Source organism: Vidua macroura, chromosome 2 (genome assembly GCF_024509145.1).
Source record: "Vidua macroura isolate BioBank_ID:100142 chromosome 2, ASM2450914v1, whole genome shotgun sequence".
NCBI lineage: Eukaryota > Metazoa > Chordata > Aves > Passeriformes > Viduidae > Vidua > Vidua macroura.
This window is the reverse complement of record NC_071572.1, coordinates 100,161,887-100,189,474: the sequence shown is the minus strand read 5'-3', so window position 1 is coordinate 100,189,474 and position 27,588 is coordinate 100,161,887. Positions and strand designations below refer to the sequence as shown.

At 40.5% G+C, this 27,588-nt stretch overlaps 1 protein-coding gene across 2 annotated transcripts; it reads right to left on the bottom strand.

Moving 5' to 3' along the window:
• Positions 1–418: 418 nt before the first annotated feature.
• HTR2A (5-hydroxytryptamine receptor 2A) lies at positions 419–26,827 on the bottom strand. Of its 2 annotated transcripts, XM_053971426.1 has the most exons (4): positions 26,638–26,827; positions 25,532–26,201; positions 21,329–21,529; positions 419–5,348 (listed from the first exon to the last, which is right to left on the bottom strand). In XM_053971426.1, the coding sequence occupies exons 2-4, from the start codon at positions 25,929–25,931 to the stop codon at positions 4,534–4,536; spliced, it is 1,416 nt and encodes a 471-aa protein (XP_053827401.1). In that variant the 5' UTR covers positions 25,932–26,201; positions 26,638–26,827; the 3' UTR covers positions 419–4,533. The 2 variants fall into 2 exon arrangements, with proteins under 2 accessions (XP_053827401.1, XP_053827399.1); XM_053971424.1 differs by having other exon boundaries at positions 25,532–26,827.
• Positions 26,828–27,588: the final 761 nt, after the last annotated feature.

Here is a 27,588-nt window from a genome sequence, read left to right as displayed (position 1 = left end):
CTCACAGAACCCACTCCTGTAACTTCCTCACTTGTGAAACCTTACCATGCAAACCAACATGGCTTATTAATTTTATAGTTCTATTTCTTAGTGAAATTAATTTAATAGGCTTTCTACTATTGCAAATACACTGTTTCTGAGACGAAAAATTACTAAGCTGTATGTACTTACCCAAAGAGTACCTCCTCAGTAGAAGGATGGCTATCCTTAGAAAAAATGAATGATTACAATGGCTCATTTTGGACCAGTTTTGAGATAGTTAAATTCTGCAACATGCTCTTTCTTTTTCTCCAGCAAAATATTTAAAATTACTTTAGCCTTCAGCAGACATTGTACTGAATATTTATGGGAGAAATAAAACCAAACCAAATTAGCTATTTAAGACAAACCTCCAGTTTATAAAACAACTGATGGCATTTGAATATTTTAATCTGCTTTACTAGCAGTGCGATCAGACAAAACAGTAAAGCATTGAAACATCATTTTACATTAACATTACAAAATACAACAAATTTTTTTCTCTATGTATTTACATAAGCAAACATATAGGTATTCAAAATAGAATGCATCTCACCGTCTGGCAATAATTACATAAGTACAGTGCATGGTTGACTGGATGGGATAGATACATAGGAATTTTTACCCTGAAGTGTAAAAAGGATGCACACCAGCTTAGGAGATACATGGTGAGCTTCATGTCTTTGGACATTTTTCAGATGCAGTCTTAACAGTAACAAAATGCCAATCTACTTGAAAAATTGATGCTGAAATTTTTTTTCAGATGAAGTGGTTTTTTTAGATGCAGATATGACAGACTGACTCAGCATGCTTTTCCTGGGAAGCAGGGGAAGGCCCTAACCTCTGAACCAGTCTGTATGAATGTCTTCTCTTTTTTTTTTTTTAACCTGAAAAATTACAGGAAGTTCCATTCCATTCTGATGCATAATGAAAACACAGTTTTTTGGAAGATGGAGATGCTGCTCTGAAGCTGGTCATATTAAACTGTGATGTTCATTCCAAGCATGGGCCAAGTGCTGTAAATCCTAGTTTAAAACAGCTGAACTTTGTCATCTGTCTGCAGTATAATGAGTCCATTAATTGCTATGTACTGATGAACAACCCCTAGCAGATTTGGCATGGTGGCTAGAACAAATTCATATCCTGACTCTGTCATCCTCACTAAGGCAAACTGCACAAAAATCTATTAATATTTTGATGCAGGGTGGCAGAATCAGGCCTTTCTAAGCTGTCAAAAATGTCCATAAAGAGCTGGAGATATTGGTCTTTGCTGTGCATTCTTGGCCTTAAGAGGCTACTTAGGCAAAAGCTGCTGATCACTCAATAAAACCACCTATCTGAATGCTACAAAATCAAAATGTCAGGCATCAGTTTTCCCTGCTTCTAACCAAAAACTCAGTGTTATGTTCTCTCCAGCTGTCAATTAATGAAATGCTGTTAAGTGTCTTATGTCCAAAATAGGTTTTATTTTAAAATAAGCTGGAAAAAGATTGTTCAGAGTCACCTTGTAATGAAACTTCAACCCAGTAATTGAAACCCTCTGTGATTGTAGTGAAACATTCCCTGTCAGTATTTGCAACCTGAGCAATTTGACATTGTGAACGAGGAACAGAAAGTGAAATGAAAGAGAAACAGAGGGCTGATCTGCTCTGCCACGTTGGCAAAATGCAGATGGTCAGTGCAGAGCATAAGCACTGAATGTGAAATGTTCAGTAACAGTTTATCAGCTGCGAGCTGGTGAAGGAGACTGTGCAGAGCAGCAACCGGACCCTCAGGAGATTTGGGAGGAATTGAGCTCTGGAGAAGTGCAGGGTGCTATATACATCATACAAGATGCAGATGGGCTCTGCTCCCTTGCACAAATGGGCAATAAGATCTACCTACTGTCTGTCCCACCTACTGCTTTCATTTGCAAGGCCAGAGGAACTTGCATCAGGTCAGACATAAATGACAAAAAAATGTGGTGATTCCCTCCACTGGTGGAAGCCTCTTTGTTTCCTTTCCCCTCACATGGAAGTCTAGAGACCTTCAGTGCCCTGTCAATATTTAGCATATGAAAGCAATCTGGTTTGGTGGCAGATCTAGAGCCTCAGACCTCTTCTCACAAAACACCTTTGCTTTTATTACTGTCTGCTTATTCCCTGAGATACCTGTTTCCAAGGGCAAATCCTCAAAACCATCGCTCCAGTTGTGGAGTGGAGAGATATGGCCTTAGTATTGTCCTTAGTTCAAAGTACTAGATTTAGGGTCAATATCAAATTTGACAGGAAAGAGTGGAAAGTCATTGCTCCCAGCTACTACTATGGTAGTCCTCATATTCAGCTGCATTTAGCAGATTCCCCCTGGAATGCCGCCTTTGCCAGTGTGACACCCCTCACACAGTGCTGGGTAGGAGCAGGATGTGTGCATAGGGAGGTAGGAGCAGCGAGTTCATTTTTGCTTCTATTGAAGCTGTTCAGTTTGACTGAGGTGATCAAATGTACCCAGAGACAGAGAGCGTATAAAGCACCTGGAGAGCGCAGCATTTATTCCACTTGATTTATCAGTTCATCCTAAATGACCAGTTTTGGGGGGAATGAATGCCTGCAAGGTGATAGAGGACATGCATGGCATAATCACTACAGCATGACACTTCATCCCAGACACGGAGGCTGAGGTCTGTGGGGTGAGTCAGTGTCATCATGTGCATGCAGAGTTTCTGTGTGACCAGTGCACAGTGGCTCCTACCGATCCCATGTCAGAGGAGAGGGCTCATAAAACTTGCAGATTTAGTTACACAATATATATGACAAGAAATCAGTCAAATACCCAGCCAACTTTTAAGTCCTTGTCTGCCATAGATCAGTATCTTAAGCTAAAGGCCTTCTTCTTTTAAAGACTCCCACCTGGTAGGCTAGACAAAGGTTCACTTTCTCTCTCTGTCTCTCTCCTTCTTTGACTTAGTGGAAATTCAATTGCTCTGTAAAAACTGAACAACTTCAATAGAAGGACAGATAAAGGTGTTGGAGTTTTGCTTCTGGATGGACAGTGGTTTTTTCCACAGAAACTGGAATCCATCCTGGTTCTGGTGATTTTATGGCTGCAAAATTCATGGAATGAATCAAATTATTGGATTTAAACTTTGCTTGTGAGTGCAGCATTTATATTTCTCCTCTTCAGCAAAGTCCCACTGTCCTCAGTGACATTGGCTATGATGTCATGAAAAGAGTTTCATGACTAGGCATGTCTGTCAAACAAAGTATTTTATGTTCTTTATGCAATGTGTTCTGCCCTTGGATCTATGCAGGTGAAATGCAGTGTTGTTCACAGGTCCTGTTATTTTTCAAGTGAGCCCCATTTGCCCATATGTATTTCATTAAGGCTGAGTCCTAGTAGTGCAATCTTTTAACCATTCCTGAGCAATCTGCCTTAACAGCAATACAGTGAAACATGGGAAAATTAATTTTAACAACTAACAGTTTTCTAATAATTCTGGCTTTACAAGCCCTAAACCAAAACCAGAACATTCTTCATAATGGCCTTTTTTAAACAAAGAGAAATTATGAGAGAGAATCTACTTTTACTGAAGACTTTACTCATGCAGATTTTCCTCTGACATTACTTAAATCAGACTTTGTTGGAATTGAACAGAGTAATGAATCTGAAAGTGGTGCTGAAATTATTTAGCAATGTTGTGCCTGGTTTTCCACTGTTCTCTCACTTCACCTTCCTGTCAACACCAGTGGGAGGGAGCAGGGAATTAAGACCAATAATTTTGAAAACATTACTTTCAATTTTTTAGCTGAACACATGAAATTTTTAAATGCAACTAAACTACAAGTCCTGAAATAAAGATTACAAGTGGTGGTGGAAACAGAGGATTATTCAAGTATAATTTACCTTTGAAGATTGCTTATTTGAAATACAGAATAAATGGCAGAAAAAAACAGGGACATTTCAGGATGGTTACCGAGGAAGAAAAAGGAGCATAAAAACAGTTAACAAAATGTTCATATAATTAATTAGCAGTTTTAATAGATTTTTTAAATACTTTTAGATTTATTTTAAATATAGATTAACAAATGAACCATAATTTTATTTAAAATTCTGTAAAGTGCTCATTCAGTTAATAACTCAATTGTAGCAAGACAAACTAGCTGGAGCCTACTCTTCAAGAACATCAAAGGACAGCTTAGCTTTCATTTGCAAAGAGAAAAGAAATGCGTAGGTTTCTTCACAGCCCATACTATAATACCAGAAATTGCATTTTTTTCTTTAAGAAATATATCCTTTAGAATATTAAAAAAATAAGTTTAATAAAGCCTGTGCTTAAAACAGCCAATGTACTGTATGAAAAAAAAATGCACATTTGATACCCTTTCAACCCTGCTTTTCATCCACAGGATAATGTGAGGAGTATATGATGTTGTTGGAAGGTCTCTTGAACACAGCTGTTTTTCCTAAGCTATCAGAGCTTCTCACAGCAGCTGGAATTTTCAGCGCTCACACAGTGGTTGTCATGGCAGCTGCTGACCATCACACACCACTAACCTTTTCGTTCCCTGGGCCGATACTTCCCTTGGTGTTACCATCTAAACGATGTCTTCCTATCATGACCGTCGAATAATCCTTAGCCATCATTTTCGCCTCTTTTTTCAAACTCTTCATTTGTGCTAGCTGGAGCTGGCTGGAGTCATATGCAAGTGCTGGGATAGTGTTCACTAAAATCAGCTGGAAAGGTTTCTTCTCCTCCTTGTAGCGACACTGGATGTAGCGAGCGAAAGCTGAGCGGTAGGTTTTGTTGAACAATGTATATACGAGTGGGTTGACAGCCGAAGAAAGGTAGCCAATCCAAACAAATATGTTAAGGAGTCCTCCAATGACCTCTTCTTTGCATGACTCCTTGCAAATAACGGCCATCACATTGGTGATGAAAAATGGGCACCACATCACAACAAACAGAAAGAAGACAATGCCAAGGACCTTGGAAGCCTTCTGCTCATTGCTGATGGATTGCATGGTTCTCCTCCCTGAAGTCCCAGTATCTCTGTTCAAGGAGCGCTGAAAGAGTTTCTCTGAGGACAGGGAACTCTGAGGGAGGAAGCTGAATGAAGCAAACTTGGTCTTAGGGCCAATGTCATTCACACATAGCATAGCTTCCTTCTGCAGCGACTTGATAGTTAAAAAGTAAGTGACTACCATGATGGTTAGAGGGATGAAGAATGCCACAAAAGAGCCTACTATAACAAAATTTTCATCTGCAAGTAAGCAGATGTCTTTCTTAAAAATGTCTTTCTTAAATACTTTGGAGTCGTCTTGTAGTCCAAAGACGGGTATAGGCATGGAGATACCTGAAGGTGAATGAGAGAAAGAAGAGGTTAAAAACAATAATGAAAAACACTTCCAGCCTCCAAGAAAAAACAAACAAACATCTGTGTTTGGTAGGTAGAACCTGTGTTCTACCTGTGGCTGAGGTGATTGTAGCTATACACATTACCTTGGCCACAGGTAGAACACATTTGCTTCCTTCCAACTGTCCTATGACACCTGGTAGCCAGAAAAGCGTGGGTTTGGATCTTGGGCCCCTTGTAATGATCTCCAGACTTTCTCCTTGGTCTTTGCCACCTTGGCAAAGGATTTTATGAACTATAACCAAGATGACAGTATGTATTTCTTTTCTGGGGTGCCATAAGAGTGATTTTGGACCATTTTTAATTAGAGGATTAAAAGTGTTCTGGGTTCTAAATAGGCTGGGAAATACCAATTTTAGGAGGAAAGATAATTTTTTATCATAGGTCGAAGAGTAATCTTTCACTGTGTCTTTCTCTTTTCTTGCTGTAATCTCCATATAGTTAAATGCTAAATGTTAACAAAACCCAGCTTCCCATGTGGCAAGGGCCAGATGAACAATGGGAACAAATTAAGCACTGAGAGACACGGTATGAGGCAGCCTGAGATGCAGTTTATCCTGCAGGACTGCAAAGTCCTTTCACTGTATTGGCAGCTACTAGAGGCTGCCTTCTCTGTGCACAGCCATGCAAAATTTGTCTTCCCCTGGAGCATGCATCCTTGGCTTGTCATGAATGGCAAGACAAGGTGACAAAGTCCATTCTCCTTGGACTGCTCTGTCTGTTTCAAGCCTACTCAGCCATTTCCGCAGGGATTTCTGCAAATGCTGCTAGTCTGGGTAAAATCAAACAGCTGCTGTTTCTCTGGTTGTTGGTTTTGGGTTTTTTTCAGCATTTGTCTCTTTCCCTCCAAATGGATGCTCTCTCTCCAAGAGAGGCAATGTTCAGACAATGAAAGAAATGATGTGCTGGAAAGATAGCAAAAGTGGAGTGAAGCAGGGGGTAATAATGCAGCCCTGTTTGGATAAAAGCAGCAAGGATTCTGATTCCTTTGGAAAGTTAGCATAACCTGTGAGCTTCAGTCCTGTTGGCATTTTGGAACAGAAATCCCAGTTGCTGTATTTGGTTTATGAGAAATAAAAACATTGACTAGAGAAGAATTTCTTATGATGTGAGGATGCTGTGCCCTACTTTGTTCAGTGGATGCCCAGGAGTGTCCTTACTCATTCACAGATGAGTCCTGAAAGATCTGCATTTCAATGGTATCTTCCTCTATCTCTCTTTTTTTCCCTTCTTCCCACTCTGCTGCTTAAATTGGGACCCCTTTACAAGCATAGCCTGTCTCTTCATTTCACACATATCCAGTGCCCAGCATAACAACTTCAGTCCTAGAGGAAGGCTGTGGAGTACAGGCTCAATACCAAACAAGTAATAATAATATTAGATTATTATTCTGTTCAAGTACTTCATTCTTTTTCTTTGTCTGGAGGTTTTACAAAGATATTTTTTTTTCTAGGAACACTGTAGCTTATTTTGTCTTTGCAACTTTGAACTGAGTCACGGCATTGCCTCAGGCCACTTTAGAAAAGCACTTTTCTTATCTGCCCAAGGCAGAAGCTGGTGGAGAGCCTGTGGTATTACCCTTTCTGTTTCTCCTGCTCAAGCTCTAAGTGCTTGAACTTGGGCTAGGAGAAGCCAGTGAGTGAGATGCAAACTCATGCAGTCTGTGGCACCTCCTGAGCTGAGCTGACAGAAACCTCCAGTGTTTTTAGCTACTGCCTGAAAAGATCTGAGGCAGTCTCACTGAAAGCATGGAGGCAGAGGTCACCATCAGAAACCAGACTGTCCAGCCATGGCTGAGTAATCTGGGGTGCTGAACAACTCCAGGGAAATGAGGAATGCTTTGAAGTTAGTTTTCTTTTTTTGGATGAGTTGAAAGGGTGCTGAAGGCATCCAGCACCTCCCAGAATCATACTCCAGCTGCACAAAGACACAGCATTAGTCAGAGCAATACCACAAGTTTCCCATCTGCTTCTGCCCTGTGCTGATAACAGTGAGGCTGTTTTTTTATTTAATTCAAAGACCTCGTGTGAGCTGCAGAGATAAAATAAACAATGGTATTGACAGAGTAAAAAGATGGTTTTCATTACTACCTTATGGTTCAGCTGCATGAGGAGGCATGGGAGCAGTGGCTGCAGCACTAGAAAGAGGAAAATTTTAGCATAATTTGCATGCTTTTTCAAGTAAAGAGCCAAAGTCTGTTACAACTTTTCGCCTGAAACAGGAGGAGCAATTCTGCAACTGCTTTGTTTTGTTCTTAGCCGCTTCTGGAGACTGGCATCTAAATCCAGATTTCTGGCTTTAAAAAATGGAAATGGGCTTCAGCATGTAGCAGAAGTTCCTGCATTTCTTTGCCATTCCTTTAACAAGCACAAAAGTGCTGTACCAGCAGAGCTGCAGCAGGCACTGCTAGTCATGTAAGTTTTGCTGAGTGACCATTCAAGGCATCTTTCCCCTACAGCCACAGGGAAGTGGCCTGTATACAGTTTGAAAACAACAGAGACATCACGCTTTGGTGGCAGAGAACACTGACAGCTGTAAACTGCTTTTTGTGTAACCCCAGTTCAGTTGATTCAGGGCATCCCCCAAATGATACTGTGGCATTCCTGCATGGAAAAAGTTAATGTCCAACCCAATTTTCTCTTTTCATATCTCTACGGGGACTAAATTTACTGTTTTCTTCCTGAAAGGAACAGGGTTTGTTCCCCCTCGACAGTTGGCTTCTGCAGCATAAGTATGGCAAATTCCAGGAGGACACAGGGACCAAATTGAAAGGCAGTCAAATTTAAACTGCCAGTAAAGGAGCTTCCATGTGCAACTCACATCCACTGTTTTGATGGGATTTTTAGGAATCATTACATATGGCTAAGACTATCACCCATATGTCACGCTTGGTCAAGATCAAGTTTGTCCTGTAAACCCATAACAAAAAGTCCTAGTCTAAAGTTGTATTAACATTATTGCAACTGACTGAATTAATTCTTTAAAAGTTGAATATGAATAATCTGTTTCACCTGGATGATTCAGATGTGTACTCGCTGGTTTACTTGTCCTTGCTTTCCAGCTCCCTGCTCTTGGTGACTGGATGTTTAAGGAGACACAGATGGTGCCTGTGCATTCAAATGTCATAAGAAGAAAATCAGCTTCACAAGAAAGGATCTGCAGAGCTACCAGGTAGGGACAAACAGGTGTTTAGGAAGTGAAGCATGTGCCAACAGTAGATCTGGAGGAAACAACCTGGAAGGGGTGAAACAGAACAGCTATTCCACACCCTGCCCATTCCATGCTCCCACTAGCTCAAGGTCAGTCTGGAAAAAATCTTGGTATCCCCTTTTTATGGGCTTTTTTATGATCTATCTTCCTTGGCTTTCAAAAGAACTAAACTGAGGCACAAGAAAGCATTCAGCACAGAATAGGAGCATCCATTCAAGCACTGAAGATACATTAGCCACTCCATTTCCAGTTGACATTCACACTTAGAACATTTTCCTTTGTCAACAAGTCCTAAATATTACGTTCCTCTGGTACAAGGTGATTTATTTATACACACGTGTATAAATTTGATTTATACACATGTGGCTATTTCAAACTGTGGATTTAATAAACTGCACAACAGATCCCAAACAATGAGGATGAATAATAAATTCTGCATGAAACCTCAAGAATTTGGGCACAGTTTCAAAATGACAAAAGGCTCTTGAAAACACCAAAGGTTAAGAAGTAAAGCAATGGCATCCTTTTTGTTCTTCCAAAAAGCCTGGTGAAATTGACAAACGTTGATATAGTGGTACACATTGCTGGCTTCAGAAATATACAGCAGCTATAAAACCACTTTAACTGGACAGGTAAACTGGGTTTGCAGCTGCCTTGAGCTGCTGAGACTATCAATAAATCAAAGCCATAATTTACCATGCATGTACAGTGGCACACTTGGGTTACTTGGGGTGAAGACAAGGAGGGGGAGGAGTATTGATAAGGTCGAGGCTCTTTCAGTGAAGTCTCCTTTAAGCAGCAACTGTCAGTCACATGCATATATCACCTTGCATATATCTATTTCAATTTTGTTTAATATAAATGAGCATTATTCTGTGCCTTAATAAATGTCTAAGGGTTAGGAACTACCTTTTAGAAATGTTACTACAGTTTCTCTAACACTTTGGCACCTTTGTTCACTTTCTCATGAAAAACAAAAACCTCTCCCTATCTCAGGTTTTAGCAGTCACATTTATTCAGACATACCGGGTCATGGGCCAGCTCACAGGCCACTGCACAAAGATGTGCTGTGACACTGGGGACCTCTGAAAGGATTGCTGTTTGAGAAGGCCAGTGTCTCCTTCAAGCAGCTCAATGTGGCCATATTGTCTGATTTCTTTAGAAAAGCCCATGCTGGTATCTGGTGCCTGTTTGTGCTCAGAAAATATCCTCTGTTGGTACATCGACACATTCAAACAACAAACAGATGTCCACGTATAACTCACCTGCTACATTCCAAGGCAAGCAATGCATACCCTCAGTTTCATGATGTATAAAAATCTCCTTGTTGCACACTTCCATCAGATTATTTTCAATATTTTTGACTTAATTAACCACACAAAAGAATATTTATTCCTTTGGGCTACCATGCTGCCCTGTGTGGATGTTTGCTCAAGGAACACAAGCCACTTGTAGCAGGGGGACCATGGACCATGTCCTCCTCTGAGTATCAAGGATGGCAATGTGTCTGGATCTTATATGAGGAGCTGGAGTTTAGCAACAGTTACTTCCACTTAAACATCCACTGAGGAGCTGCTCAGTCTGGCTTTGTGTCTCTGCTTGGCACGTGACACTCACAGTTATAGTTGGTACATCACTACATTTCATTGTTTTGTCATTACAGCATTGTTTCCCCAGACCTGCAAACACTTAGCTGCTCTCTGCATGCACCTGACAATGATATTCCCCCAGTGACTCCTTTCCAGTCAAAACAAACCCTTCACTGTAATTTTGTTGCTGCCAGAGTAGTGCTAGCCATATTTCCAATACATGCAGGTTGCTGATGGGTGGCAGTGCAGAAGCAGAGATTTCTGCCTAGGAAGAGGGGATGTTGAAAAACTCGGTGTGAATTGGGAATCACCATCTGAGGCTGCATCTAGTTAGCATGAATGTTAAAAAGCTTCCACCTTCCCTAGTCAGTGTGACAATGTCCCTAAAGTCCTGGGCTAGAATTTCTCCTGACATGTGAGACCAACACAGAATTCTTCCCTGGTGGTAGGTACCTGTGTTGGCGGAGGCAGAAGCAGATGAGGAGCATTCGCTCACAAATCCCCACATAATATTTGTTTTCAGATGGATTCACTCAAGAGCTAAGTGAGTCACAGTGCTGGGGGATCATCATCTCCTTTCTGCATCCCAATAGTCTGTACTCACAGGAATCGAATCAGAGTGGGTCCAGGCAGTTTCCTTATAACTGCTGATAGACCAAATTTAGCTTTTTATTCAAGGGCACACATGGAGCTGGTTTTCTGTATCTTTGCCGTGGAACACTTCATTTGGTTACACATGTTCTATTCAATACAAGTGAAAGGAAAACAAATTTAACATCACATAGAGGGGGTGCCAGGTAACAGCTGGATTATTCTATTAATTTTGAAATGGCTTTGTTCTTGACAGCTCAGAAAATCTCTAAGGAAACATATCATTTAGCCTAGCAGGAAATACATTTAATTATTTTTATGGGAAAAGTATGGTGAATGATAATTTATACCATAAATTATCTATTTCACTTTGGAAAAACAAAATCAGAGAAGTCTGTGTTTCCTAATATGTTTCTCATTTATCCTTGGTCGTTGGTCCTGAAACCTATTTCTTAACAAGAACAGAGCTATGTGTCTCCAAATTAATTTGTAGAACTGTGATAATAAAATAACTATTAACAGAATTAGAGGAGAATTACAGGAAGGACAGTGCAAGAAATTAAGGACAGGTGCCCCTTTTTGACCCAGCTGTTTAGAAACCCTGGGCTTCAGAGTGAGCTGAGTTATGAGAGAGGAAGCCACTGATGGAGTCACTTTCTGCTTTGATGTAATCCTCAAAATGTGCACACAGCCCTATTTCCTAAAGGCAGCAAGAATACAACAGCAGGAAACAGTTTCTTTGCTTTTGGTTTTAAGTGCTTTTCCTGCCTATGCACTCCTCAAATTCTCTTTGCTAGTTATGTTGCAGGACTTGTTTATAGTCTGGTTCCCCTAGTTTTCTTGTTGGATTTTTCAGGCCTTCTGAGTGTTTGAGGGGGCTACAACCTTTTGCCTAGCAGTTTCCAGTGTATTCTATTCCCCAATACAGTCTTTGCTTTTCAACTGAGGACACTATTTTTGATTTGGACAGAGGCTTCTTCCAAGGTGTTTTTAGCTTCTCACAGAGATCTCCAATTGAGACAAGTTGTTATATCTCTGTCTAAGATGGTTACCCAGTCACTAAAGGGTATGTAGAAGTCAACACCTATCAAACAGCTAGAAATAAATAAAAGAAGGTGAGGAAGCAACTTGTCTGGGGGATGCTGGCTCAGTAGAGCCCAAGTTCAAGCTGGACAGCAGCTACAATTCTGATGCCATTTGGGAGCTGGAAGGGAGCTGGACTTGATGTGCTCCTCCAGGAGACATAGGCTAATGACAACTGTATAACCCCTTCATCCATGGTGATTTGAAGTGATGAAAAGTAACTGGCCTTACGATATAGAGCTTAATATTTAGTCTGAAAATTTGCAAGGGGTTCCGCAGGTCTCCAGCCTATCTCTGCACAGAGGGACAAAGTTTTCCTCTTTCTATTTAAGGCTGCTGCTTCTGTGGCTCAGCAAAATGCAGCAGAGCAAGTCAAACACCCTTTTTCTTTCTGCATACTCAATGAATGTTGCTTATATTGCATTGGTGTTTTTAAGCTCCCAGTAGCAGCGGTTTAATTTCTACTCAGAAGAAGTTACAAATTTATGGTTGGCACTGGCCCAGGTAAATATGTTAATTTGCAAAGGAAAAGAACCTTGTGTTGGATCAACTCCAGCCGCCTATGATACCCCCTCTGTTTAGCATATGACCTTTCTGTATTCCATGTCAGATGCCCTCGCAGCATTCACTGTTCAGGCCCCTAGGAGAGCAGATTTGGGGATAATAGTGCTTTGAGAAGAAGGAAATACCATACTTTTTTTACAGGATCTTCCTAGATGAGATGTTATCAGTTTGCCTTTTTAGCTATGAAGCTTCTAAAGGATCCTTGGGGCTAATTCATTATGTGCTATACGTGCTACATACACAGTAATGCTTAAAAAATGCTTATAGCAGCAATAAGCTAGAAATTATGGAAAGATCTTAGATATTCCACTACCATAAACAAATAATATAATGTCTCCTAGAGCAGTCTAAGTGACAAGATCCCCTGATATTCCAGTTTTTATATCTCTATCTTTTAATTATTACATGGTGTGATTTGTTGAATGCTGATAATTTACTTAACTCTGCCCTAATCTTCTACTGAACTGAACAGAGATTTCTGTTAGTATCTCTGAGATTTCTTCAGCAATGCTACTTGGCCTCATTGTGTAGCTACTGAATGTAGCTATCAGATACATTTTAAAATTATTATTATTATTAAATTTTTTACAATAATTTCACACTCCATGTGAAGGGCTCAGATAAGAAAAACTGTAATTCTTCTGGATTTTCTAGACCTCCAACCATGTTCTAGTTGTTTCTCCTTGCCTCCTTTTGTGGTTGCTTGCAGAAGCTGCTCAGTTATCAAATTGTCAGCTTCTTACTAGTTATACAAGGAAACTGCAGCAGTGGTGGACAGTTATTGGGATAGATGTCCTGATGTGATGGATAATTTGAAAGTAAAAACAGAATAAGAAGCAGCTCAGAGACCTGCACAGGTCTGAAGATAAGTCAGGATGCTGTGCTTTATTTTTTACCATCCACCCTGCAGCTAATGCCCTTCACCCTGACTGAACTCTGTTAGACCAGCCAATGCCCTGGTCACATTTACAAGATAATACGGTTGAAGAAGAGAGAAAAAGGGAGCATATCTGAAGGGATGGTATCTGCCCATATTTCCACCATCTACTGGGGTCTGTGTGGTGCTACAGTATCATCCCTAGGCTCATCTTTCTGTTAAATGTCACAAAGCACCTTGAAAATGAAAAATAAATACATGAACTGTCCTTGCAACAAGAAATGCAGGAGTGACTTCCTCATGTCCAGCAGTAGTATGCAAGGCAGGGCTGGATTTAACTGGGGAACTTTCAATCTAAAACTTCTGAGTACTTCTGTGCTTGTGAGGGGAAATTTACACTGCTTGCTCAGTGCACCTTAGACCTAAAATCACACAGTTTTTCTCTCAGGATACTCACAATTCAGCTTAGTCTATGATCCTGGCAATAGTGGTCAATTTGACATTTCAAAACTCTGATCAAATACAAAAAGTAACAAGGGCTATGTTCTGCCAAAAGGAAATAAGTCTTCCCAGTGGGTGTGATTTATTTCCAACATAAAGGCAGGATTGAATACTGTGAAATACACAGATTCCAATTCTGATCGGGCAGAAAAGAAAGCCTTTATCACAATGCTACAGCCTGCTTTCAGGACATCACAGGAGCTCAACAAGCTATTTTCCATCAATGACCCTGAGGACATCAGAGGCAAAATCACCTGACAGGTGTTTCTAAATTTGTCTCAGGTAATTAGGAATATGTTGTTGCAGTTCTGACAAAACCCCTGACTTTTATTTTAGCTTGGCTTCTCCTTAGAAGTGATGCCAGTGGCACAGGCCAGGTAATGTGTGGGGAAAGTTAATTGAAGCCTGCCTGTTCAATTGTTTGCAATGTTCCTGCTGGTAATGATAAATGTAAGCCTTTAATTTTAAAGAATTCTGTGATACATGAACCTTTCTTAATGTCATAAAACACAACATCTGGCTTAAGCCAAATATAATAAAAAAAGGAACTTGTGAAATTGTTCTGTATAATTTTAAAATGAATGAAATTTTCTCTTTTCTTGACATTTTCTTTTATGCAACACCGTGCTACTTGTGCTAATGTGCAGCACCATTTTTAATTTAGAAGGTGATTAAATGCAGTCACAGTGTACAGACAACAGAATTTATGAATCCCAACATAATTCCTTGTACCTTGTTCTTTTGTTATCATTTGTGTTGCATGTGGCATTTTCTATGCAGAAATCCAGCTCCTCTGACTAGAGATGCTGCCTTTTTTCTTAAAATATTCTGTTTACTCTGATATACCCTACAAAGAAAGACTGGCTGATTATAGGTCATATTGTCACCTACCAACTTATTCATTCAAAAAACCCTCATAACAGGACAGGCCTGGTCCAAATGAACTTTATGCTTCCTTGCTGGTAGCTTCAAGAGGGGGAAGAACATGGTCCTTATGGTCTTCAAAACAAAGTTTTTTTTTAAAAAAAGACAACTAATTCTTTCATCAGCACCTTGACTAAGCAGGCTCTTTTCTATTTCTAAAAATACAACTCTACTGTTTATAACTTGCCTTTGAAAATAAAACCAAAGCAGAAAGAAATGTCACACAATACCGTTATTACCACCCCTCATTCCTTTTTTCACCTGAAAGGCAGATTGCCTCTTGCAAAAGGACTGCTCACAAAATGAGTGTGTGCCTTTTTCATAGGCAAAACCCTTCATCTCATCCTGATGTAATTACCCAAAGAACATGGTAAATATACACATAATAATTACTCTTCCTTTGATGATACATATTTACTGGTATAATATATTCTCTCCCATCCAGATGAATGCTTTGGTTTGCAAATGTGTCTCTATGGACACATGCCTGTGTCTCATATCTTTGTGTTTCCAAATTTGGAGAATTTAGAAAGCAGTTCAATCATTAGCATTCCTTTAAATATTTTTTTCTATAAAGAAAAGTAAAATGTTAGTAACACCTCCTTGTCAGATGAACAAACATATACAAATTAAAAATACAAGTGTTTTAAACCTTCACAGTTATGGGAGGGAGATATGTGTGGTAAGCTGATGGTCTGGTGGATGTGTTCACTCTTCTGGGAAGAACAAATCAAGCAAAGGATTCTGTTACATGGGAAATATGGGAATAATTTACATCAAAGTAAATAGGATATTTATGTGTCTTTCTCAGAACTATCTTAAGTAATGCCTCATGACCAGAATACATGTGCTAGTCAACTCAGAAATGTGCATCACAGCACTGAATATTCCTTTTCCATGGAACTGAACATTACCTTCCCCCAGACAACCTGTACATGAAGGCTTGCTCTCATTAGTTATCACTACTGTAGGAGTCATTAGTATGGCAATGAACTTTCTACTGGCATTATTGTTGCTGGCTACTGAGCCTCATACATTGTGTCTCTGTGAAGAAATACAATGAAGATTCTATTTCTGAGATGGTTCTGAAGCTCTAATACTTTATTAATGAAATTTCATGCCAACACCCTTCATTATAATTGATGCAAATTTCTCTGTACGTTGTGCAACAATTTTTTTAAACTTCATTTTATTTTTATGGCATCATCTACATCCACAAATCGTAAAGGTCCCAGGGTTGCCCAAACATAAAACCTACAATATTTGCCCTTGAGATCCTCCAGGTGGAGTGAGCAAACAGTATTTTCACTCTCAGAGAGATGGTTTCATGAGTATGATAAAAATAAAAGAAATGTTCCCTAGGGAAATGATAGTGTAGTAGATATTTTAAGTTTAGCTCCAGCACTTCCAAATTTAGGTGCTAAGCTTTAGATCTATATTGCCAGAGTACAGTTCAGTGTGTAATTATTTGCAGTTTTATATATTTTGGCAGTATATTCCATGTTTTAACAAATGATCTTTTCCTATGCCAAGGCATCCGTAAATTAGACTTGATTGAAATGGCAAATTACGTCACCTGGAAGAAATGGATGTATAGCAGATTCAGGACAGGGACTCCCAGCCTGCAGTTTATGAGCTGTTCCTGCCTTTGAAACCCATAGAGGGATTTTCAAATGAAAGCTGTCCTTGACAGAAAGAAGACTGAACCTAAGGAGGCCAAAGCTGTTAACAAAACACAATCCAGAGGCACCGGTGGTTGAACTTTCCCAATCCCTGCTGCTTCCTTGGCCCTTCAGATGCTGTAAGGCAGCAAAAAGCCATGCAGAGAAATTGCAGGCTGCCTGTGAAAGAAGTGTAAGCCTCTGTATCAGCATAAAATGTCACACTGCCAAATTAGCTAGGGGCTCAGTTGCACTGGGCTTGATTTGTACACCTGGAGCTAACGTCACCCTGCACTTTGGAGAGCGTTGCTTCACATGCTACAGTATTTCTCATTTTCGAAGCCTCAAAAACAATGGCAAAATTTTAGAGTTATGTGCTGGGACGTATTTTACCAGATTCATCCAGATCCATGTTGGGCTTTTTTTTCTGCATGAAAAGTACTGAATAAATCTAAGTTGTTAGTGACTGGGGAGTGTAGAGACTGCCTGAAGGCAGTGAACAGATGTGTAGGCTGAGTGAGAAATTATAACAGAAAACTCAGCTTAGAGTGCTTGGGCTTCATCAGACTTCACATTACTTAGACCATTAACAGAGGAATAGAGAGAAATAAGAACTGAGGAATGTTATATATAAGGACTTAACATTCATGCCTGTAATTCTTTTATGTCGCCCTTTCAAGGAGGGGATGATGCACTGCTGGCCTCTTGCAGAGCAATGTGTTTGTTAGGCCCATTTAGGATTCAAAGGTACTTTACATGTATTTTTCAGTATAGGCTCTATTTACAATTCTATAGATTCTAGTTCTATTCAAAATTCTACTTTTTTCCAGCAGGGGGAAATCCTTTGGCTTTTTACACCTGTTCTCAATAATGACCTCTGTGCTTTAATACAAATGGAATCATTTTCAGGGTTTAATGAGCTTTTGCCTTCAACAGCTACAAATAATCTAATTATCTAACCACTGTGCATACTGGATGATTTAAGAATTAAAGACACAATTAGAATCTGTTACAGTAATTAGAATCTATTTTAAACCAATTGCCTGTGGCATTACATGCTCTAGTGAAACAAAGGCTTCTGGCTAAATGCTCTTCTTCCACTAAATGCAAAAACAAATGTTACCACAATTTACTTTTTTTAAACTGATAAAATCAAGATTTCAGAAGTCAAGAAAATTAAACTATCGGTGCTTTCTTTCTGCTGTTTTTTACATGCTTCATATGTTACTGAAGCCAATGGAAGGAAGACCACTGGTTGCCTTTGGTTAAAATTGACTGAATATATTTGTGTATTTAGTGAATAAAAGGAAAATTACAAATTTAGTGAACAAAAGTGTAATTAATTGAGTACACTATAAATTATAATCTAGGAGAGTTGGGTTCAGGCTGGACAAATCAGCTAGAATTATTTTCAGGAGTCAGTGAGCAGGTGGATAAGGGTAATCCAGCTGATATAATGTTCCTGCATTTCCAGAAATCCCCAACAATACTTTTTGTCAAAGGCTGTTAGTGAAAGTAAATCCTAATGGCAATAGAAGAAAGATCCTCTTGTAGAAAAAGAATGGGTTGAAAGACAGAAGGTTGAAAGACAAGTGGTAGGATTAAATGGTTTGTTTCCATATTGAGGGTGGTAGAAGGCAGCATCTGACAGCCCTGCATGTTCATCAGTGCCATTCAGTTCAGCCTGAGTTGTTTGCATGGACAGTGGAACTGATTAAATGTGCTGCCAACACAGAACTGTTGGCTATTTCCTCCCTCTTCCTCTCCTAGAAGGAACCTCTGCACAGGAGAACATAACATCTTTCATTTCTTTCTCTTGCTTTTTACCCTCCATCTCTTACTTCATGAGAGTTCACAGGTCACCAGCTGAACTGCAAACTGTAGGAATATAGGGAAGTCAAAAGGTATCTATCTTAGGCTGGAGAGCAAAACCTTGGATCTGAATCTGTAAGTGATATTGTAGCCACACCAGGTGCTGTGGAGGGTGTGTGTGCCCAACACCAGCTCTGCCTGTGCCAGGTATCATAGAATGGTTTGGGTTAGAAAGAACCTTCAAGATAATCTCATTCCAACTCCCCTGCCACAGCTAGGGACACCTTACACTTGACCAGATTGCTCGGAGCCCCATCCAACCTGGCCTCGAGCACTTCCAGGGATGGAGCATCCACAGCTTTTCTGGGCAATCTATACCAGTGTCTCACCATCCTCACCTCACTCATCCCAGCGAGAGTTCTCAACCATAGCTGTGTGAAAATGCAAAGAGGTAAGTAATTTATAGCCCTGTCATTCTAAGTAGCACTGAGAGCCTGGAGACTTGTAAATGATCCATGGAGCACCTCTTTGTTCAGAAAGCATTTCTTGTTAGTAAGTGATACAGAAAGCACCTTCAGAAACCCATTTCCTACATATTCTTAGCTGGGTGGTGGCAGATCAGGAGGATAAGGGTTGATGACTGACTGACAGCAGGTTGCATGGGTGATCTGGGATCTATCAAGATTCCTTACAATACTGGAATTTTTTTTTTTTTTTAATTCTATTAATATAGCACTATAGCACAGTGCAAACTTAGTCCAGCCTGGCAGTGACTGGCTCATCAGTTTCCTATAGCTTCTTTCTATGTGTGTGCTTTCTTATCTGTCCTCTGGAGAACATCCCATTTGCCATAGCTTGTTGCCAGGCTGGAAACCGACCAGTCTTCCTTCAGCTGGTCTCCCCCTGTCCCTTGCTTCCATGAGACTAAAAACCAGCTGAGCATCTCTTCATCCCTGCCTACCTAAGTGTACTTGCCTACATTAACTTGTACCTATTTAACCTTCTCACTGTTTTTGTGATAAGAAATGTGTGAATGAGATGGAGTTATTCTATTACCCTTCCTATTTTCCTGACATCCACTGTTCCTTTACACATCTGCAGCTGCAGTGAAGCAGGACCCTGTCCTCTTCACTCATGCCACACTTGAATGGTTTCCAATAAAATAAGGAGTTGTATTTTTCAGAGTTATATAAATAGGGACCACGTTGCTATCACTTGCCGTAATAATAACAAGTAGCATCTGTGACTCATCTCATCACTGTTAGAAAACAGTTTCTCCAGAGAGCAGAAAAGGTGTTTTTACAATGGATATGTTACTAGTTATGACTGCAAAGACATAACTTTTGAAACAAAATATCAAGCTATCAAAGAAATAAACCCTCCTGCTACAGGACATAAACCATGTTCTAACTTATAGGGCTAAAATAACACCTTTTTTTCTGGATTCCTTTTAATAGTGAGCTAATTCAAGTACTCTGTCAGTAAGCCCCTGTCTGAGAAAAGATACTGAGCAGAGTGGACTGCTGGTTTGCCCCTAGAATGGTCATTCTGATCATTCTGTGAATTTGTGTTTGAAAAGGATACTAATTTCACACACACTAAGCACAAGGCACCACACACAAGTGCAGACAAACACAGTAAGCACAATTTTAAGGAATGCTTGACTTATTTATGCTATATATAGAGAAATGAATTGAAAATACTTGAACTTAGCAGTTTCAAAAGCTAGAAAAACTGGACAGAGTAGGTAATATGTTTTCAACTGAATTTAAAAAATGTGACTGTAGAAGAGACAAGATATGATTCATTTAATCTATATGAAGACATCTACATCTGATGTAGATGTCGGCTCCCTTTATAGTTGAGATCTAGGTGTTTTTAGGGTGGAGTTCACCTGGCCTGTGCTAGACATCTACATCTGATCACTTGAATGCACCCCAGAGCCAGATGCTGTTGAACCTCATCAAGTTGCGGAAAATGCAGAACTGTCCTTCTCTTGAGTGAAGACTCACACAATTTCTTGCTGTGCAGCATAAGATACAGCTATTTTAAATCTTAACAATCCTAGACTGCTTTTTCTCAGACTGTGGGCCAGGATCAAGAGGGATGTCAGGAGACAATTTTGGGTGCCAGGCTGGCAGCATGTTAGGCATCATCTCCTTTCCCTCCTCTGGGAAGAGAGGTAAGGGATCACTGTTACCACTTGCAATAATTTGTATTAGCCAGGGAAGGAGCTAATTTCCTTTGATTGCTGACAGTTCACATCTCTTGCAGGGCAAAAGAGTGAACTTTTCCTGCCTCTGAATAAGTGAGCTGCCAATGCTCAAGGGTCTACAAGCACTGAAAGGGAACTGTGTTTTCAAAGCACTTGAGAACCTCCCCCCCAGTTGTGTGAGGATATTCCTGATGGCATCAGACACCAAACTCTTCCAACTCCAGTGCCATAAGACTGCCCTCGAAATGCTGCCACCAGGGAAATAGAAGATCAGTGCTCCCCTGCCTAGTTTTGAGGTTCTGGGTTTTGCCAGTGCAAAAAGAGAATTGTGTACTAGTCATTCAGAACACCTATTTTGGACTGGAACTCTGAACTGTCCTCTGGAGAGACTCCTCTCACTCTCACTGCACAGATCTGTTGTCTCCTAAATAGGATGCATAAATTCCCCACCATATACATCGAGAAAGGCAGAGAAGATTTGCCCATGAGAAAAATCTCTAAGCAAACTACCCAAATAAGAAATTGGGAACAACTGACTTACATATAACAGTGTATATATATATTACATATATACTTTTTTCAGTTGATATATTTTTTTCTTTTCAGATGTTTAGGTAGTGATGATTCATCAATATGGGAAAGCAACACATCTTTAAAATAAACTTGAATGTGGTCATGCTATCATGATACATATTCTTTCAGTGCTGTTCAGTTCTCCTCCATTTCCCATTGTTGTTGATTTCCATTGCATAATTACTACATTGCAGCACTTCATAGAAGTGGAAAGCAAAATACTGCAGGCAGAGAATGAAGTTTTAGACTGCAGTATATACATCTAATCCTCTCAAAAGCTGGAAATCTGCAATTACATGCTGAAATGTTGCCTCACTTACCAACTGATATGGTCCAAACAGCAATTATTTTGGCAAAAGCCTTAGTTCTGGAGTTAAAGCGGCTGTGGTGGATGGGGTTCCGGATGGCAATGTAGCGATCCAGGGAGATGGCACAGAGGTGCATGATGGATGCCGTGGAGAAGAGCACGTCCAAGTAGATCCAAATGGCACAGAGCTTTCTAGGTAGAGGCCATTCATATCCTGCACAAGAGAAAGTTGGCATCAGCTAAAGATGTGGCATGTATCTCTTGTTGTGACACGTGCCTTACTGCATATATCCTTCTAGGAGGATAGCAGTAAGTACTAAATAGTAGTAAGTGATACATTTAGAAGCTGCCTGACACTGTTTTAAGAAAATATTTTCATTTGTTTGCAGCCTTCTAACTGTAGCTTTTGGGGTTAACTCTGTTTCTTTCCCAGACTACAGGCAGCATATGTTTTTTCTTTCTAATTCTATTTGCATAATGCTAGCACTTGGTGCTATGATTAAACATTTTTGGCAGCAAATCTATGAAAAGAGAAGCAATTTTGTCATTGTAAATCTGCAAGTTCTCAGTTTTGCTTTAGGACTTTTTATCCATGTAATTACTGCATTATCAACACCTGCTGATATTCAAAGCTGCCTTAATTCTGAAAGTAAAACTTTGGATTTAATGGAAGCTAAAGAAGAAAAATTATTTTGTTGCATACCAGTGATATTTATCTCACCTGTCTTTAGGCCTCTACCACATACCTAAATAAGGATATTCCCTGTGTCAATGAATATTGATAGGCTCCTCCAGGGAAGGCAATCCAAAGCAGATGCATTAGTGTTTACCGATATCCAACCAACAGCTTCTTTGCTGCAAATTAAACCCTTACTTTTTCCTTGTTTTTTCCACTACCTATGAAGATGAATTGATTACTTTCCTTTCTCAAATCTGTTGGGAGATGGCTATCACAGCTTGCCTAGTTTTGTGTTTATTTTTTTGTCTTCCAGTCTAAGAAAAGCCTAGTACTTTATCTTTTTCTTACATATCATGCTTTTAAAACTTTTTTCCTTTTTCTTTTTCGGCCCTGAAATGTGTTTAATTTATCTGCATCTTGTATATCATTCAGCGACTAAAACAGCACTCGGTACTCTTGCAAAGGCCTCCTGACTGCAAGGGAAATGCAAGACTTTTTCATGGCTCTTGAAGGGAATGTCTTTACTTATACAACCTGGAATATTAAGTGTCTTTTGTATGAAAATATCATGCTAGTGAAGCACATTTAGCTAATGATACATTTTGACAGCCAGATCTTGTTCAGCATTCTTGAAGGCCAGAAAAATTTCACCAGCAGAAGATGATTTGCTTCTTTACCTTTGCACTTATCCTCACTGAATGTTGTTTGTTGGTTTTAGACTTTCTCTTCAGGGATCCAGATTCTTGTTGATGATTCCCATCCTGTCCTTCTGAGTGCTTGTAACCTCTCCCAGCTTGGTGCTTTTGGAAAGCTGTGTAAGCTCTCACTCCACACACTGCACATGTTGTTCAGAGCAGTACTGAGCAGACCCAGGCTAAGCAGAGCCCTGCAGGACCCCCATTCAAAATCCCTTCTATTCCTGCAGGGAATCACTAATAGCTCTCCTTGGAGCAAGTTTTGCAGTTATCTTGTAGTGATTTAATTCAGAGCGTATTACCCAAGCTGCCCATGATAGCGTGGCGTGGGGCAATGCCAAAGTTCATACTGTAAGAATATGTAAGTATTTTGGGCATTTCCTGTCTCCTTTGGAAATACAGTACAAGATTTGCAACAGCAGAAATGGAAGGAGAGGTGGAGGAGGTAGGTCTGTGCCTAATTGTGTTTAGTCTCAGTGGGTACTGAGGAGACCTATTTCTTGGTGTTCTTGGGTTGCTGTAATACAAGCTGACCCTGACAAGCCATACAGCATTATGGATGTATTTTATCATGTTTTCTGGTCTTCTGTTGGGAAATCTGGTCCCTGGAGTGTGTTATGTGATGGCTGGCTTTCAGGGGCATGACTTCCCAGTAGCATCTCTCTGTCAGACCAGGCCAGTTTACACAGGGAAAACCATTAAAGTATTTTTACACTTGACAACATACATCTTCTCTTGCTTCAGTGACCTTTGGGAACACATTTGTCATATCCTTCTAGACTTCTTGTCTTTGCAATAAACCAGGATGGGGCAGGCATAAAACAGCATCTGCCAAATAAACTTCCTTAGAGACTACAGATTCAAGAAAGTATATGAGAGGAGAAAACTCTGGATGCAATAAGGTGCCCCCTTAGAAAGGATGTAGATAACATCCTCCAGGAAGTTTTCTGCTCTGTAGTCACATCCACCTTGGCAGGACTTACTAGGTGCTGCCTTTTCCAGCAGAGTCTGGGGCTGCTGGGTGGATGGAGAGCCCTGCACAGCCCAAAGGGTGCAGACTGGCATGGGCACATGGCTGGCATGGCTGGACACCCAAACCAGAATTGCTCACAGTAGCTATAAACCTACCTCGAGAAAATAATCTCTGAGCAAAGCAATCACCATAGCCCTTCAAGGGGCTGCAGAAGGGGTGGTGGAGGACTCTTGTTCCGTGGCCTCGGTGTCCTGGCAGAGCAGATGTGTGCAAAGGCCTCAAGTTTGAGCTCAAGACTGTCAGCATAGGTGATGTGGCTGAAGTTGAGCGGCTGTGGCCAAGAAAATGCTCCTATGGAAGGGGAGGTTTCCCTCCATGCCATCACTGATCATCCTGGAGGCTGATGGTGCACCACACCAAGATGGTTCTCCTAGTACCAGTGCGTGCCACCAGATGATTTTTCACCCAAGTTATGCTGCTTCCATTCCTGGTCTAGCAAGGGAGGAAGCAGGGAGAGAGGAGGCAAAGCCAGCGCAGCCCTCCCCTGTGCCTTCAGGCGCCCTGCGGCTCCTGTGTCCCGGCCGTCTCCACGGAGGGCGGCGCAGCCTGTGCCGGGACGAGGGCTGCGGCTTCCCGCCGTGCGGGGACGGCATCCAGCGCCCCACCCCCCAAATCCCTCCCGAGACACGGATTTCGGGCGTCTCTTCCCTCGGCAGCGGAGCCTGGCCAGCAGGAGTCCCTGTTGCTTGTCTCAGGGAATCACGCACGATTTCAGTCTCACCCATCGGACAATTCCTGTTTCACGCTGTTTCTCCCGCCAAAGATAATAGCACACTAATACGGTAAATCACGGTGTTGCACCGTGACTGATGCCAAATGCAGTTTGCAAATGCTACTGGGGGCGATCTGTGTAGAGATACTGAAAATGGAAAATAAACTTCCAACTTTCTGGATTAAATCTCCCTTAAGCACAGGCTCATGTTTGGACCTTAAGTCCCAAAGTAGTGAAGTAATAGAACAGTCTCACTCTCCTGACAATGTCTAGCTTCTCTTTGAACTGCAGCAATTCAGTAGCATTGGAAGGCTCATTTCTGAAGTTTAAGGATGGTCACAGCCTGACAAAATTGGTGCTGAACACAAAGGGTGCTGCTCGTTCTGGCGTGAGCTGTGCTGCAAATGATTTTGGTGAAAATGAGAAGAAAGATGTGCTATTAATCACCTGCAAGGGCATGAACTGTGAGTCATTATTAACTTAAATAACTTCTCTTAAGAAATGATCGTTTTGCATTTGTAAATGTTACTAAACAGGCAGACTTAATGCCCATCCATTTCTTAGTTCCAGCAATATTTATTCCAGCATTTGCTAGTAAGTAGATTGTCTAAGCAGGGTATTTGTGATAAGAAAATTATTTACATTTGTATTACTTCATTAAAAATAATTGAGGGGGCTGCCTACTTTGAATCTAAAAGTAGTCATTAGTGTTTCAGTGCATATTTGCAGAGCAAAGTAACTGGCAGGACCCTTCATTCTCATTGGGAACATGAAAATTATGAGCCAGGGAAAAAACCTGAAAGCAATAGAAAGAACAAAGCATCTTCCTACACACTTTGAGACAATTCATCTGACAACTGAGTAATAAACTGATGTTATGGACTGTGTTTAAAATGCCTGTAGCTGGAAATATAAACAAGGAAAAGATTCAAGTACTACACCTGTTCCACCCATTAACCAGTGACATATATTTCAATTTATATGGAGTGATAAAAATTTTCTGTAGTAAGAGAATGAAATCATGGCAACAAGATGTTATTGCATGCAATGTTTAAGGCTTATCAATACATGCAGTAGGTTACACAGCTGATACTCACCATACAGTATGGTTAACATGGACACAGGCATGACAAGGAAACCCAGCAGCATATCAGCTATTGCAAGTGACATTAGAAAATAGTTAGTGGCATTCTGTAGTTTTTTCTCCAGTGAAACAGCCATGATGACAAGAATATTTCCAGCAATGGTTAAAACAATCACTATCACTGTCAGCAAAGCCGGCCAGTTTTTCTGTGAAGAGCAGCACGGTGGGCTCATGTTACTTTCGCATGAAAGATTGGTTAGGTTGTCAGAGTTCACAGTCAAGTTGCAGAGATGTGATATATTAATTTCTCCAGCTCCATAAACATTTCTGTAGAATCTTCTCTCATGATTTATTTGTATGAAGGAGTTTGCAGTTGGGTTCACAGAGCTCTCTCCATCACAAAGAATATCCATTGCTAAGTCCAAAACCACAGAGATAAATTGTGAAAAACAGGAAATTATCACCCTTTGTCACCATTGGGCATTATGTTCCTCAGCTGTCCATGCCAGAAGTTGAGGGAGCACAATCTTTTGTCGACTGTATTTTTGCCATTAGTACGATGTAGAAAAACATACCAGAATTACTCCAAAAGCTTAAATGTTTTGTTTTCAGTTCCATAGGAAGTCCAGTGTTGGCATATATTGAAAATCCAGCTGGAAAGTAAAACTGGGCTGTAGGAGAGGCTTCAGAGAGCAAAAATGTTGGAGAAATAAAAGACATAAAACTTTTGCAACCACCAGGACTCCCCTCTGGAGAGTTACTGCTATTGGTAATTATTATCACACAATTTTAAACACAGCAGTATTAAAATATCTTGCCGTATTAAACAGCAAAGCTCTTGCTTCTCTATTAAGAAAGTTGATTAATGATTCCATCCAACGTCTTTCTCTTGAAATAATTAAATATACTTTTATTTATAGTGCATCTTCCATAATATGGCTGATAGTCTCTGTCTTCTGTTGTATTTCAGAATCATTTTCAGCCTCATATCAGAGACTACACACTCTGCTCCATGCTGATTTTTGTATCTAATTGTACCTTTTGGCCCAGCATGGCTTCAGAATGGAAATTAAACAACTAGATACTGTTATAAAAGAATACAATTTAAGGAAGACTTACATTGCACTTCAGAGCCCACTTTCAAACTGCAAATAGATGCACTTGGCACCCTGGTTTACAATATTCTTCGCTGTGTTTAGCCAGTTCCGTGTCTTTTTTCTTCAGCCTCCTCCACAATGGTGGTATTTCAAATAGTTTTTTTGACTTCTAAACTGCACACTTGAGTGAAGCCAGTTCCTGTGCTGCGAGGCTTGCTCTTTTCTTCTGAGAGATAGGCTGCTTGCTGGCTCTTTCCTTGTGCGTTTCCCCGCCCCAGGGCAAGCTATATTTAAAGTAATAATAATATCAGAGCCCTTCTTGAAGCGACACAAAAGAAAGGGCGCGCACACACTCACGAGAAAGCAGCCTGCGCGGAGGAATTACTGATTGCAACAGGAATGGAATTTCTCCCTTGCTGCCTTGTTCGGATTGTCAGACCTCCCACTCTCTGGATGTCAGAAACTGTAAGGTAGCGACAGCAAAGGAGGGCAGGGGAGGGCAGAGCAGAGAGGGTCTTTTTGGTAAGCCAGCAGCTTTTTCAGTGCTTATTTTAGAGGTTCTCTGCTTGGGGGCTTTTTCAAAACATGCTTTCAATTTGCAGCCAATGCCTCACAAACAGCTGCATGCAATTACAGGGATTTACAGGATGCAGGTTTGAGAGAGACAAAATCTAAGGCTTGCGATGGTAGATACCAGTGAAATATGTAAGGGAGAAGTTTTTTCCCTAAAGAGGGGAAATTCCACCAGCCTTAAAAGGCAAGCGTAATATTCAGTCCCCTTCAGTTTTAACTCCAGGTCGGTGCTGACGTGTGAATCAAATTGGCAACAGATATTTATAAAAAATTGAAGTCACTCGGATGTCATACTCATTTGTCAGGAGATGGATGTAACAGCTCAGTCCAGCAGCCTGTCCCAAGCAGGCATCCCGAATGAGGCAGTTCTGTAAAGCAACGTGTGTATAGAGCAAAGGGG

Excerpts from the sequence above, each read along its gene's own strand:
- HTR2A (XM_053971424.1), bottom strand. The coding sequence starts at position 25,931 with ATGGATATTCTTTGTGATGGAGAGAGCTCTGTGAACCCAACTGCAAAC. Across the intron at positions 21,530-25,531 it reads CATGTTAACCATACTGTATG|GATATGAATGGCCTCTACCT; the intron begins GTGAGTATCAGC and ends TCTCTTGTGCAG. Across the intron at positions 5,349-21,328 it reads TGTTTGGACCATATCAGTTG|GTATCTCCATGCCTATACCC; the intron begins GTAAGTGAGGCA and ends ATTCACCTTCAG.